The sequence below is a fragment of the Pelmatolapia mariae genome, linkage group LG17 (assembly GCF_036321145.2).
Source record: "Pelmatolapia mariae isolate MD_Pm_ZW linkage group LG17, Pm_UMD_F_2, whole genome shotgun sequence".
Classification (NCBI taxonomy): domain Eukaryota; kingdom Metazoa; phylum Chordata; class Actinopteri; order Cichliformes; family Cichlidae; genus Pelmatolapia; species Pelmatolapia mariae.
Window position 1 is genome coordinate 1,836,271 of NC_086242.1, and position 14,446 is coordinate 1,850,716.

General features: G+C 41.9%; 1 protein-coding gene across 2 annotated transcripts; it reads right to left on the reverse strand.

Annotated features, from left to right (window-relative positions):
• On the reverse strand, positions 1-13,592 carry LOC134647072 (tyrosine-protein kinase ZAP-70). 2 transcript variants are annotated; one of them, XM_063501221.1, is made up of 13 exons: positions 13,502-13,592; positions 7,810-8,276; positions 6,033-6,193; positions 5,792-5,930; positions 5,624-5,708; positions 5,458-5,477; positions 5,335-5,374; positions 4,781-4,970; positions 4,483-4,689; positions 2,073-2,265; positions 1,536-1,676; positions 1,340-1,452; positions 1-549 (listed from the first exon to the last, which is right to left on the reverse strand). In XM_063501221.1, exons 2-13 carry the CDS (start codon positions 8,212-8,214, stop codon positions 405-407), a joined length of 1,839 nt encoding a protein of 612 aa, XP_063357291.1. In that variant the 5' UTR covers positions 8,215-8,276; positions 13,502-13,592; the 3' UTR covers positions 1-404. The 2 variants fall into 2 exon arrangements, with proteins under 2 accessions (XP_063357291.1, XP_063357292.1); XM_063501222.1 differs by lacking the exon at positions 13,502-13,592 and adding an exon at positions 8,561-8,677.
• Between the last annotated feature and the right edge of the window lie 854 nt (positions 13,593-14,446).

Below are 14,446 nucleotides of genomic sequence, written 5' to 3' on the forward strand. Positions count from 1 at the left end.
TCAGCAGATTTATGATAAGTTAATCCACATTTTTCACTCATATAATTAGTTTGTTTCTAGTTTATTAGGCTAAAAACAGTAAAAATGCTTTTAGGTGGAGGCGGACAAAGACACAGATTTGAATACGTGGTTCGATTAAAGTAGCAGAATATAAAATTAGTTTTGTTCAGCAGTATTACGACACTTAACATTCAAACCACGGCGGACAGAGAGCTTCCTTGCACGGCTGACACACTGAAGTCCGATTTACAAATGCACATTTATTGCCTGTTTAGCTGCGTCGCTTCTGCGGTCAAAGCTGGTCACTGTGCACAGTTCATAAAACACTCTTTGTTTTGGTTGTTTAATGGCCGGTTGAAAGGACGCTTTGTGCAGCGCTGGGACAGAATGTGCCTTTTTTCTGTCTACTTGGTAGGCTCGGGTGCGGCGGCGGCGGGTGCGGCGGCGGCTGCTGCTGCGCCTTCCTCAGGCTTGGCCTTGCCGGATATGGAGTAATGATAACTCCTCATGGCCTCCTCGACCTTCTTGAAGTCAGGACGGTCCTCGTGTCTGTGAGAGAGGAGAGGGGAGGAGCAGAGAGAGGAGGCTGTGATAAATAGAAGTCACGGGATTTTAAGAGAATGCATTGCTTGCTTAATCTGACTCTAAAAAACAAATATTGAATAGGAAATTGTTTTCATTTACGAGGGAACGACTGAGGAATATAATGTCGTTATGTCACAGCAGCCATGCCTGATGTATGAAAACTAGATAAGTCATTAAATACACCGCTGTGAAAAGTGTTTGCCCTCCTCCTGTTTTCTTAGTTTAGTTTTTTTGCACATTTGTCATACATATGTTTCAAGTCATCAAACTAATTTTAAATTAGTCTTTTTAGACAAAGACAACAAGAGTAAATACAAAATGCAGCTTTTAAATGATTTAAATACGTTTACTTTATTCAGGGAAAAAAGCTCCAAACCTACCAGACCCTGCGTGAAAGACTAATTGCTCCCTAAAGCTAATAGCTGGTTGTGCCACTCTTGGCAGCAAGAACTGCAATCTAGCATTTGTGATAACTGGCAATGAGTCTTTCACCCACTCTTCGTGGCAGAATTGTTTTAATTCAGCCACACTGGTGGGTTTGAGCATTAACGGTGTGTTCAAGCATCTCAATTGGATTTGAGCTTGGACTTTGAATGTACCATTTCTTTCCCAGTTTCTTTCTTATTGTGGAATCATGAACTCTGAGGCAGGTGACGCCTGCTCGTTTGGACTGGATTTTGTTGTACATACATACAGACAACCTCTGTTTATGCCTCTCTTGTATAACGCATGCACAAGACCATTGGTTTCTCACTTGTATGTCCAGCACTCTTTCATCAGTGTATATACTCGCTCTGGACACGCCGCCGGACAATCCATGCGGCTCCCGTTCTCAATGAAGCGGATCACGTCGGGTCCTTTCATTTTCTGGAGAAAAAATTCAAACACAGGCAGCGTGAGCTCTAGGATCAAGTCATGCTTTGATAATCTTCTGCAGTAATCTATCTTACCTTGTAGGGTTTCCCTCCGTAGGAGAACGCCTCCCACATGGTGACACCAAAACTCCACACGTCGCTTTTGCTGGAGAATTTGTGGAAGAGTATACATTCTGGTGCGTACCACTTGAGCGGCCATTTACCTGCAGTACGAGCCTGTGAACACAACGTTTATGATGGTAAGAAGCACGCCAAGGACTCGGCCAAAGCAAGCAAACATCGGCGATGGTATTTAGGGCCTTGGAGTGAAGGATTGCTGGGGCTTTCTGGTAACTACATCCACTCCAGATATGGGTCAGTAAATCAGTAAAATGGAAATCAATTGAGTGTTTAGTTCAAACAGAGCACCTGACACATTTTTGTCAATAAGAGCTCATTACTGTTTGCACATTGTGAGGTCAGCAACTCCCAGAAGGGCAATCCATCTAAGACACACTCTCTGTTTGCACTCACTGATAACACCCACATCTGACTCTCTAATCACTCTGTATTCATGCAACTTTGTCTTGCGGTACAACAATATTAAAAAAAAGTATCAAAAATCGTGAGTACTTTGTAGTAGTTGTCATCTGCTCCCAGGGCCTTGGAGAGGCCAAAGTCACTGATTTTGGCAAACTGTTGATTGACCAGCAGGACGTTGCGAGCTGCTAAATCTCTGTGCACAAAGTTCTTCTCCTCCAGATACTTCATGCCCATCGACACCTGGTGCATCAGGTTCACAATGTTCTCCACCGATACAGTATCCCTGTGAGGACAAACGTCCAGAGAAAAGAAGCATTATGATATTTTTAGTACACAAATGTAGTTTTTTTCCTAAGACAGCTGGGATGGGCTCCAGCTGCACCCCCCGAACCTGGACTTTTAGATCTCACCCTGGGTCAACACACCTGAATCACATGATTAGTTCATTACCAGGCCTCTGCAGAACTTCAAGACATGTTGAGGAGGTCATTTAGCCGTTTAAATCAGCTGTGTTGGATCAAGGACACATCTAAAACCTGCAGGACACCGGCCCTCGAGGCCTGGAGTTGGACACCCCTGCCTTAAGACATATTTGGAGTTTTGGAATCATCCATCTCTCCATTTTCTGCTGCTTTTCCAGCTCTGAGTCATGGGGGCAACAGTCTGAGCTGAAACGCCTCATCCAGATGTTCAGGGGAAATACTGAGGTGTTGGCAAAATGTGAGCTCTGTCCTGGTTCTGCCCCAGGGCCTTCACCTGGGAGGACATGCCCAAAACACCTCACCTAGGATGACTCTGAGCTGGACAAGCTTTTGCGTGTCATTCCCCTGCTCTGTTATCTATCTCTACTATCTCTATTGACTGGACTTGAGTTATAGGCTGCTGTTTGCTTTACTTAAGTCTTGGAAAGAGTGAAGGTGGCTATTAAAATGTTATCCTGGCACTAAAGCAAACACATAACCTAAAGGACATGTAAAATCACATCCACATGTTCCAACTTCTGCCCTTCGAGAGGCGCTGCTGTCCATACAGAGTACAGTCTTGCCTGCTCTCCTATAAAATTAAGATGTAAGAAAGCGTACGTTCACTTTTGTTGTTCTGTATTTATTCCGTCGTAACGTGACAGTTCTGAGAATACATGGAGCTGCCGCAGGAAAAGAGAACGGCCTCATAAAGATCAGAAATGTCTTGGATGTAACAGATTGTCTGATTCATTCCTCATCAGCATGTCATGGCAAGGACTTCTGCAGTGTCAGCGATTTATCAGAATCCACCTGAGAAGTACAGACTTGTACTAGGACGCACTTTAAGGGCTCACCTTGAATAGAAAGGGGTTAGAGTAGCAGCACTCTGTTTACTATTTACCACGTAGAAGATCTGAGTTCTTTGAGATAAAGTAAGATTATTCACATCGACATGTGTTTTGATCCTTGTTACAGCTGAAAGATTTCTATGCATGAAACTGACTGACCCTAAACCACAGCCCTGTTTGGTGATTAGCAAAAACCCATCGTGGGGCAGTGTTTGTCTGTGGGAGCTGTTCGCATCACTCATGTATTAAAACACTGACATGTATGTAAATTGACTTTGATTTTTGTAAAGTCAGAGCGTAAACACGGCTGTTCATAAACACCAATAGGTGAATAATAAGTACCTATATGTTTCCTTCTTCTTCTTTGTTAGCTTCATATTCATTGTATGTGAGAAAATAATCACTTATGGACACTATCAGTGTCACTGCTCGACAAACACTTATTTACAGATACACATGTTTCAGTTATCGCAAGTCCCACAGCACTAAAAGGGTTTAGCAAAACAATGGTGTACATGTATCGTACACGTAATCTGATTCTACACATGCTATACAGGATTTGTAAGGATCTGAGTGTCATGAAAAATAATTCCCACAGTATAGATGTGGATAATCCTCGTGCCCTATTATGTTTATATCATGAAATTCATCCAGATTTTTTTGCACATGTAAGAGTAGTAAAGGAATATATACGTATACATACATATGCTATGATCATTATAGTCAGATGTTGTTTTTTTAAATATAAAATATGTAAATCAGACCTTAATCAATCTCCTAGTTACACTCCTAAAACTGAAATCTCACTATTGTTGGTTTAAAAAATCCTCTTAAGTTTTATTCACTAAAGATTTGTTTTTAAAGTTTACTTGAGTCATTTGTGTTATTTCAACAAAATACTGTGTTTTTTGGATTTACTTAAAAAAATATTTACAATGAATGTAAAACATTGAAGGAATATATAAAATATATAAAATTAATACATAACTAATAAATAAAAAAAATATATATATATTAATTCTTTTATTTAAAAGTTATGTCAAGTGGTTCCACCCAACTGTGCTACAGGTTAGGATAACTCCTAAGAAACGGACTCAAAGAAAAAACAGAGTTTACCAATAAATAAATAAATAAATGATAAAACAACTTTTTTTAAGCGTAACTACAAAAAGTTAAAGACGAACTTACTTCTTGGAGGAAAGGAATTTGTTCAGCGGTCCGGCAGAAGCCATCTCCATGACCAGCATAAGACAGTCTGCGTTGCACAGGCCAAGCATGCGGACGATGAACGGGTTACTCAGCTGGTGCATGATCTCTGCCTCCCTCATCATCTCCTCCTTCACCAGCTTCTCGTTTTCGTTCTTCAGCACCTTGACGGCCACGTCTATCTGACCCCTGAATCCAAACAAAACACAGGCAGCGACATCAGTAGACGCACGGTGTACGCACGGCTCAGCGTCTGTTTTTAAAATGTTCGGCTCCTCACGATTCTGTTTTGAGGACTCCCTTCTTGACACAGCCAAAGTTCCCAGAGCCGAGCTCCACCTCGTCCATCAGCAGGTCGGACCTCTTGATGTTGAACCTCTTGATATCATTGGGGTTGTGATACGGGTTGAATCCATTGCAGTCCATGGGGAGAAGGTCGCGGTCTTCGGTCTTTGCGTCCAGTTGAGGAGCTGCAAAGTACAAATTACACACAATAAGTTGCATGTAATTGTTTGTAGATATAATGTGCAAAACATTTCAAACTTGAAGGTTTTACATTCAAAATCATGTATCAGAGTCTAAAACATGATGCACCTGTATAAATTAATTACCCAGTGATATATTAACTGGACACTGTTACTGAGGAATTACATTTTTTAACTCACAACCTTTAAACACACCGCTTGGCATGCAGTTATAATCTATCAGATTTCAGTCTTCCTTCTACGACTGATTATGTAATTGTGAGTTTTTTATTTGAAAGCATCTTTGCAGGAACAGCCATCACAGTTTATGCCAAATGCTGCCTGTGTGTTTGCACTGCTGGCTACCGACCTCGAGGTGGCGGTGTGTATCCATTGGCGCCGCGTGGCCTCTGAAAGGAATGACAAAGAAATAAATCTTAGAGGATGAAGACATGCGCTGACTTGAACAGTGCAGGATGTACCGACTACTTACATTGGGAAGACTGGGTGTCTCTGAAAAATTACAGGAGAATTTCATCAGTGAATAGAATCAAAAAAAGGACGTCGCGTACTATATTATTCATATTATGAATAAACCACAATATAAACTGCAAATTCAGGCTGACATATGATTTAAAAAAAGAAAGATTGGTCAGTACTTTCAACAGCAGCTTTGCCATTAACACACGCCTCTCCGAGAACGGTTACAAGGCCATCAGGTTTCATCTTCAAATACTCCACCAGCTGAACATTGAGAATAAGTTTAGTTTAAGCCAGAAAAACAACACGCAGATAAAGACAAAGAAAAAAAGAGCTTGAGGACCGACCTGCCAGATTGTGTCAAACTTTGTTCCCTCGGGCATAGAGAATTTCCCCGACTTGTCCTGGAGGATCTGATAGTGGTACACTGTTTTCCCGTACATCATGGAGAGAGCGTATGTACCAGACTCCTCTCTGTCTCTGATTCTGAGGAACAAAACACACATAAATGCACTAAAACCTTTGACGATAACTCTTTACCCAACAAACGAGCACAGCAGACTTTTTTAAAAAGAAGCAAAAGCTTACAGAAACTTGCCGTCCGGTTGTGCTCCCGAGTAAAGCCGCCTCTCACCCTCATGGCGGGAGATTTTGGCGTGGTACCAGGGCATTTTCTCATGGGCTGTAGTTGCGATCAGCTTCTCGAGCTGAGGAGCTTGACTGATGACGGCCTGCTCCATGGCTTCGCCCTGAACCGGAAAAATGAGCACATTCAGAAGGCGCGTGTGTTATCTCCGTGTTTTGCAATAATGACTTTTTATCTGAAGTTACAGGGAGGACTGCATCGCAGCTTGCTGGCGTTTCTGAATTTGCTCATGCTGGGTGTCAAATGCGGTGGAAGGTGGTGCATGTGAAGCTCAGAGAGGGAACGTTATGACACTTGAGCTGCAGGCGAATTCTGCATAGACGTGGAGCTAGTTTGGCTCTTCAGTTGTATCACCGGTGTCAAAAAGATACTGATCGTTGTATGTGTCAGGTTACTGGAGGAGGCACAAGTGAAAATGCTCTTTTTAGCTTTAGTCTTGTTGACTAATTCTTTCAGTGCTGTCATCTCAGACCCTCGTACTCCCACCTGGCCTGCCTTTTCTTTCCAGCTACCTGCTCGCTTTGTTCCTATTCCCTCATCTTGACTCTTTACTTTAGCTTCTACCGTCTGTCTCATACTTTTGGTTCTCTTTTCTAAGAACTGTAGCTTGTTAGTGCAACTACTTCCCCCAGGCCACAGAAACCTTCAGAGGAACTGAGAGCTCCTACCTGTGTTCCTACTTGAGGAAAGGTTTGGAGAGATTGTATGTGGGCAAGGTTTCTCCCACTCCACCAAAAAAGTCCCTTCAGAAATGTCAGTTAAACCAGACTCTGAGGGAAAGCTGTCAAACATACGGCTTGCGGGCAAGACCTTTCCCCAAGTTAGAGTCCAATCAGGGCCACAAATGAAAACGTTGCAGAGAAGAAGGTCACAATTTCAAACTTCTCGTTGTATATGTAGAGAGCCATTAAGAAGGGAGGGATTGTCCGAGTCCGAGGTCTAGGCCGTCACAAGTTTTTTAAAAGTTGTTTAAAGTCTACCAGCAAAGACGTGACCTGGACTGCCACACCACTGAACTGATCTTTAACTTTGAACACTTTGTTTCTTTGTAACAACATTCACTGACTGATGTGGAAAAACTGACACATGTTGGTAAGATTACTGATTTTTGATAAGACACCTCATTTTGTTGTTTTTTAAATAATGGTTCATTAAATGTGAAGGTTTCTCAGACGTACGTGTACTTTTTAAAAAATATCTGCATGTCAGTACAGCAGTGGAAAGTTTTATCTGTGCAGCTGCTATCAAATAACCACAAAAAACCAATATGGTAAATTTTGCTTACAGGCGAAAACATTTATCAGATCACACAAATTTTTTATTTTGTATAGATTTTTCACCCATCAGCAGATTTTCTATTTGGTTTATTTGCTATATTTTGCAGTGTGATGAGGGCGCAAAATATAAAGACTGAAGAGACTTTGACTGCACTGTACAGCGGGCTGGATCCAGACATCAAAACTATCTCCATGAGCAGAAGTCAGCATATTTGCATGGTTAATTTTTGTAAAAAAAACCAAAAAAAACAACCCAAAACAACTGTAGCTTGATAGGAAGACATTTAAACATATTCAATATCACAGAAAAGTAATTGTAGCTAAAAAAGTGAATTTTTCAGTCTCCGAAATGTTCAGGTAAAGTACAAGTAGCTCAAAACTCTACCCTACATGGTTATTTTCTTTTTCTAAACTCTTCAGCAGTACCCGACACCCGGCTCACCTCCAGATTCCAGGTTTGCTTCACGTACTCCCTCAGCATGTTTTCTCTCAGACTGTCAAACACGCCTTGCCGGATCGGCGCATCTGGGGAGCGTAGACACGGCTTCTTCAGGAGGCACACCAGGCCGTCGGAGTCTTTGCTGTAAAACTCACAGAGCTCTGCAGGGCCACAGTGAGGCTTCCCTCCTGTGATGCAGTAAGTCCCGTTAAGCTGTTTCTCTACAGAGTAATGGTGGAACTCCAGGTTCCACACGATAGACAAGACGTAGCCGCCCAGACTGCGGAGACACTGTCGCAGCAAGAAGAGGCCATCGGACATCCCGGCCAGCTTCAGGTGCTGCTCGGCATCCGAGCGACTGATGCTGCCGTAGAAGAAAGGCAGCTCGGCCGCAGGGTCGATGGACATGGTGAGACCTGGTAAAAGTTGACCTGGCCTTGAAGTCCTGGATGTAATCAGTGAGAGAGAAACTAGAGAGACAGAGAGGGGGTGAGGGGACATTTTTTTTGAGAAAACTGACCAATGGTGCACAGATTTAAACAAATTTGCCACCTCTGACCGCTCGGCTTTTTTAGTTTCTACCTCCTCCACTCACAGCCAGATCAATGCAACTTTCTAATTTACCAAATTACAAATACAAGTTGGTGGGAATACAGCTTAAAAATGGACAACACTAAAATCAGTGCTACAAAAAGCAACAAAAAAGCCCCAAAAGACACACACACACTCACACAACCGCCCTGGATAACCTCACCTTCTCTTCCCTTCCCAGCTGTGTTACACTAGGATCTACAACAAACCCAACAGAGCTGCGCTTCTCAGGAGCCTGACACGTACAAGTGAGGAGACATATGTGGGGATGTGACACTTAGCATGAGGCACCCACACTTTGAGACTGCATAAAGTTTGCAGGTTAACAAAGTGATGACACAAGCCACAACAGGAAGTCGCAGTCCGCCCTCACAGCCTCCTTTCTCCAGCGTGTCGCTCTTCCGTTGAACAGGTGCTGTACGGTTACAGAACATTCCCTCTGCTTTAAAAGTCTTTGTTTTTTCATTTTATGGAAAAAAAAAATGGAGATCAAAATATCGTTACTGTAACGAGTATGTGCGCGATGAGAAGCGCTGGTAATCCGTTTACTTTATTGTGAACGGGAGTAAGGACAACTTTAAAATCAAAAGGGTTTCGACTGCAGCGTGGAACGGTTACGCGACAACAAGCAGAAGATGTTTGAGATAAAGAGGGAAATCGACAGCGATCACAAGACGTCACACGCATCAGCTCAGAAAACCCAGAAAGGAAATGATCAGAAATGAAGAGAAAGATCGAGATTTCAGCCAGGCTGCTCTCCTGAGTTCTTCTTCGATTTGGGAGTAAATAAAGACGAGAAGCACATTTAAACAAAGCGGCATGCAAACTGATACGTGATTGTCTTTGTGTTATTTTCATTATGTGTCCATCAGTTTCATTTCTTCATATCAGTGAAAACTTAACCCCCTCACAAAAGAGTGCAGTTTTTATAATGATGAAATTATAACAGAAACCTAAAACCTGACATACACAGCATGTGCCATAAGGTTACTTATAGTAAAACAGGAGGTGTGGATTACCAAAGGTATGCTGCAAAATAAAAGCCGGCAAATATACTTTACTGTAATTTAACTTGGAAACTTCTTACACCGTAGCATATAACATGTTATTAAACACTATGTGAAATAAAAAGTGCAAAACCTCAGCTTCCTGGCTATATACCTGAGCTGCTTCCCACATCAACAGTGGACAACCAAACAGCAACATACGACTGCCACAAGAAACCAGGTTTTACTGCAGCATGACCTCCAAAACGCCACAACAAAGACCAGACCTTACAGTGTGGACAAATGGATGTCGCCTAGACACGAGCAGCAATCCTGGAGCGCTTCATGATCTGCACCTAAAAGGTGTTTATTTTAATCAGTATGGATGTGCACCAAATGGAAAACTGGTTTTTCTAACGGTCAAACAAATGGAGACTAACTGTTTATACATTTATTCAACTTCTGCACCACCTAATCCGATCTCAACACATGGGAATAACTATTATGGAGTTTATTTTTAATTTAATGAAGAAAGGTGTTTATCTTTTTGCTGTCATTTGACTTTAAAGCTAAAATAAGCTTCTTCTTTTTTTACCCCATTCTGCTTAAATTTAGTGTGCAGATTTGCTTATTGCATTATTTTATATAAATGTACATTTAATTATTTTTATTCTAGACTGCTTTGAGAGCCAAAAAGGCAATTTAAAAGCATCAACTTGAGCTCCATGTAAGCACTTTCTGATATTTTATAGATAAACAATAAATGACTTGCATCTTGTTTGTGTATGTGTTGAGAAAGGAGGTCTACTCCTGTAAAAATCCTATAAATGGATGCAAGTGACTCTATTCTTTTCCCCCATTTCTCATTTAAATTCCCCATACACTGTGGGGCGTTTAAGTGGGTAGCGCGGTGATACATCAGCTCAAAATTTATGATCAACTTCTGTGATATTACTTGAGCAAACTGAAAGGGAAAGCGAATTTAATAACAAACCCCCTTTAACAGACCATGACAAGCATATTAGCCATGCTGCTGTAATTTACGACCAAACTAACCAAAACACTGACGGCTTTCCAACAAAACATTAAAACGTCCAACAACAGCAGAAGCCAAGTCCCGGCTCTGCGTGTGCTCTTTATAAACTAAGAGTTTGGTGCTTTCTTTCTTTTTTCTCCGCTCTCCCTCTTTTTATTTAACAAAAACAAAGACTGGCGGGAGATGAGGCGACACATGGCACGGTTCCTGAGTCAAGCTTTGAACCCACACTGTTGCGGGGTGTCTTTCATGCAGCGCCCGGGACTAACACACAGAAACTGTTTGCATGCAGTGTATAAATCCCTCTGATGTGTAAAGAATACTTTGGTACAAGAGTGTTGCAGAGTAAGCAGATAGTGATTGACCCAGTGAGTGGTGGAAAAAAAAGAGTCCTATGAGTCACTCTGTTTTCAGCAAGCCGAGGACTCGACACAAGATCTCGAGGCCTGAACGCTCATTTTCCACAGAGAACAGAGAGGAAGTTTTCTGGTGTGAGAGTAAATGCAATTAAATAGGAAGCAAAAACCTGATTGTGTTTGTCATTTGGTCAAACTCGTCTGTTCTCGGCAGACTCGCAGCTCCAGGTTATCGTTTTAGATGGCAGTAATAATGGGGGCGTTTTGTGACAGAGCGAAACAAAACACGGCGGCCATTATGATCTTTCCGGTGGGTTCGCCATTTCTATCTTGTCATAATGGCTAACTCGCCACAACGTTATGCACTCGGACGCACGAGCTTCGACAGACTATGCGAATACTTTGAATACTTTGACATCTTCAAACCATTTGCGCTCGGATAAAAGCAACAAGGTCGAGCTTTTAAAGGCGACCTCAGCGCAAGCGTCAAGTGTTTATTCAAGTAAACCACAATTAGGAAGCGTAAGCATTAGCAGCGGAAACACATTCGACATAAAGCAGAGCAGCGTTTAGAGCTGACAGCATTACGTGCTCATGTTTAGTGTTTACAGTCCTCAACTTCTTTTTCCTGAGCGCGTTAGCGTGCTAACACGTGCTAATGTGAAGGAAGAACTAAACGAGGAAGAAGATGGGGACGTCGTTGACAAAAGTGAAGAGGACTTTAATTTTTTTAAACAGTTTTTGCTGAAATATTTAAAAAATAATTTAAAAAAAAAACCCAACCCCATTGTGGCCTCTGGACCCAGATAGCAGGGCTACTTATGGCTCGCTAGCAAATGCTACGTAAGCTAGATCTGGCCCAATACTCAGGAGACAAGCTTGACATCTGTCACACCAAGCCTTGTGTGGCCCAGCTGTCACAACACACCTCTAATCTGACCCATATAAGATGAACCAGTGGCTTCCGGCCCACAGAAAACCTGGAAAATGATCATTTATTGCAAAGAAAAGCCAGCGCGTCATCACAGTCACTGTTATTCTTCACAGTACTTTTCTCAGATGTTTCAGTCTGACGCGTGGTAACCAAGTATAGCTACAGATTTTAGAAAATAAACCATTTGTGTAATATTTGGGTTACTGAGTGTAAACTCCTCCTCGGCTCATTTAAACAGCAGAAATATTATTAATATGTGGGCACAGTCACAGTGTTGAAGTGGGGAACCCGACAAGAGGCAGAAACGTGCTTGGTGTAAATAGCGATCAGTCAAATCGCTGCTTAACTGACTGCTGAGAACAACATGACAAAAAGCAAATCACCAGAACAGTGCTGGTCCTTATCACGCACCAATGCACCAGCGTGAGCTCAGAGATTCGATGTGCCTCTCGTTGTTTTCTGTAGATTACCCATTGATATTAAATCAAGAGCATAGCAGTGATGACTATTTAGAGTTTTTAGGTCATGATTATTTTCTTTGTGATATCAGGAAGTTAGCTCATGGCTGTGTAACTCGAAGCATTCCTCCGTACATACATCAATGCGCGAGACTGTGTAGGCACCTCAAAACAGACAATGTGCCCTTTAACTGTCACACATGAAATTATTTTTCCAACAAAACTGCTTGAGCGAGCGTTCGAAGCGTGTAGGTGGAGTTGGATAAGAAAGTGCATCTGAAATCAGGAGCCCAAATGCCCCAAAGTGAATCATTATTTCCTGAATCAGTGGAAAAAATGTGTTGTTAGATCCTGTTATCTGCTTTATGTTTTCCAAAGTCTGTACAGCACCAGGAAAATAACCTGACAAGATGTGATTAAGTCAAATTAACTGTTCAGGCCTACCTCAGGTAGGATTCACTAGCATTCAAAGAGAGATTTTTATTCCTCTTAACAATAACTCCACTTTGATTTCCGTTCACTATAACGAGCGTTTGTATCAACCGTGTCTTTATCTAAAAATAAAACATGCTAAAACTCTGAATATCACACTGTGAATTAAAGAGAGCCTGTTCTGCACGTAAAAATTCAGCTTCTGCTCGTCCAAACTGATTCTGTCCGACTGTGGCCGAGACATGTCGCAGATATGCCTCAGTGCACCACCCAAAATACATCCAGTCATTTTAAGAACAGTTACAAGGGATCACAGACACACACGGACCTCTTGGGTGTCTTAAAACCTACACCATTTTTTTTTTGGTTTTCTATTCCAAGTCGCAATGAAGCAGCTATTTATGTCTTGAGCATGTAATGACTGCTTTTCTGAGCCAGAGCAACAATGCCGCGGCCGACTGCGGTGCACGCACTCTTTTATTCTCCTTTTTTTTACTGTTTCTATATAGTTGTGAATATAAAACAAACCTCAGTTGGAATTAGATTTAACCGATCGATTAGATCTTGTTGGACTGAAATCATCAAAAACTTTGTAAATGAATAGCTAAACTGCATTTTCATGTGTTTCATGGCCTAATGTTGCTATTAAATCAACGTTTACTCAAATATGTGAATTCTCGAGCACATCGAGTTCAAAATACTCTGCAGCTTTTTGTCAAGTCTGTATAACTGCATTACAGCAACTTCTCAGGCTCAGACTTCAGGCCGTCATACTTTCACCCACCTTACTGGGCTGTTGTGTTTTTCCACACAAGACACAAGTATATACATAAGTGTAACTAACCAGTTTAACCAATACGACACAGTCTGTTGTTACATAATCAGATATAAAACCTACTTACAGAGCACTGTTGTTCCAGGCAGACGCAGAGCGGTGTTGTTGCTTCAGAGGCAAAGATATATCTGTTGATCTGACAGAAATGTAAGGTGCTGTGAAGACGCGAGGGTTTAGAGACAATGACACACACTCACACACACACACACACACACACACACACACACAAACCCACACACAGGCAAAACGGCAAATGGCATGCGTGGAGGGCTGATTTCAGTTTGACTGTCACCAGTGAGTCTCTCAGTTAAGCTAAATCCCAGCTGATGTATTACAATCTGTACAGTGCCATGTCTGAATATGCAAAACATAGTGAATTAATATTAAAAGAATAAACCAGCGTTATTGGGGAGTTATTCTTTTTTGCTTTCGAGATGAAAACGATTTGGTCTGCTGGTTGAACTCGAGTCAGGATGCACTTACTTAGCCCATAAACAAAGGGAAAGAGATAGCCTTCCTCTGTCCATAGATTAAAAAACCCCAACATCTTACATCTTAAAGGTCAAAAATTTGCATGCTCGATCTTCTTTGTCTTCTGCACTTCTGCACCACCATCAGCCTAACTGCCCCAGGCTGGTGTTAGTCACCGACCGCTTGCCGCTTCATGCTTGTGGTGGTCTGAGTAGGCTTTTGCACCTCTTGCCCTAAACCTACATCTAAGGATGCCTATTTATTAAAATGATGGCCTCGTTCTTGCGAGCAGTGTTCACTTCATGTTGCAATCATCCTATTTATTTATACAAAGTCAGCCATGCAAAAGCTGTACAATAGCAAGTGGTGGTTTTACACGAGGCGCTGACCTATTTTTCAGCACCTGTAGATAGATGACATTTGACCATCATGAGTTTCCCCTTGTTTACGGCGCAATGCTCCGTCTGTTTATCTGTTTTTGCATTTCACATTCTCACATGACAGCTGAACACTTGCAGTCAGCTGGCACTGTCCGATGAAT

What these genes read in the sequence shown, in the direction of transcription:
- LOC134647072 (XM_063501221.1), bottom strand. Translation starts at nt 8,214, where the DNA reads ATGTCCATCGACCCTGCGGCCGAGCTGCCTTTCTTCTACGGCAGCATC. An exon ending in CAACCGGACGGCAAGTTTCT is followed by an intron (nt 5,931 to 6,032) that starts GTAAGCTTTTGC and finishes TTTGTTCCTCAG; the next exon opens with AATCAGAGACAGAGAGGAGT. An exon ending in AAATTCCTTTCCTCCAAGAA is followed by an intron (nt 2,266 to 4,482) that starts GTAAGTTCGTCT and finishes TTGTCCTCACAG; the next exon opens with GGATACTGTATCGGTGGAGA.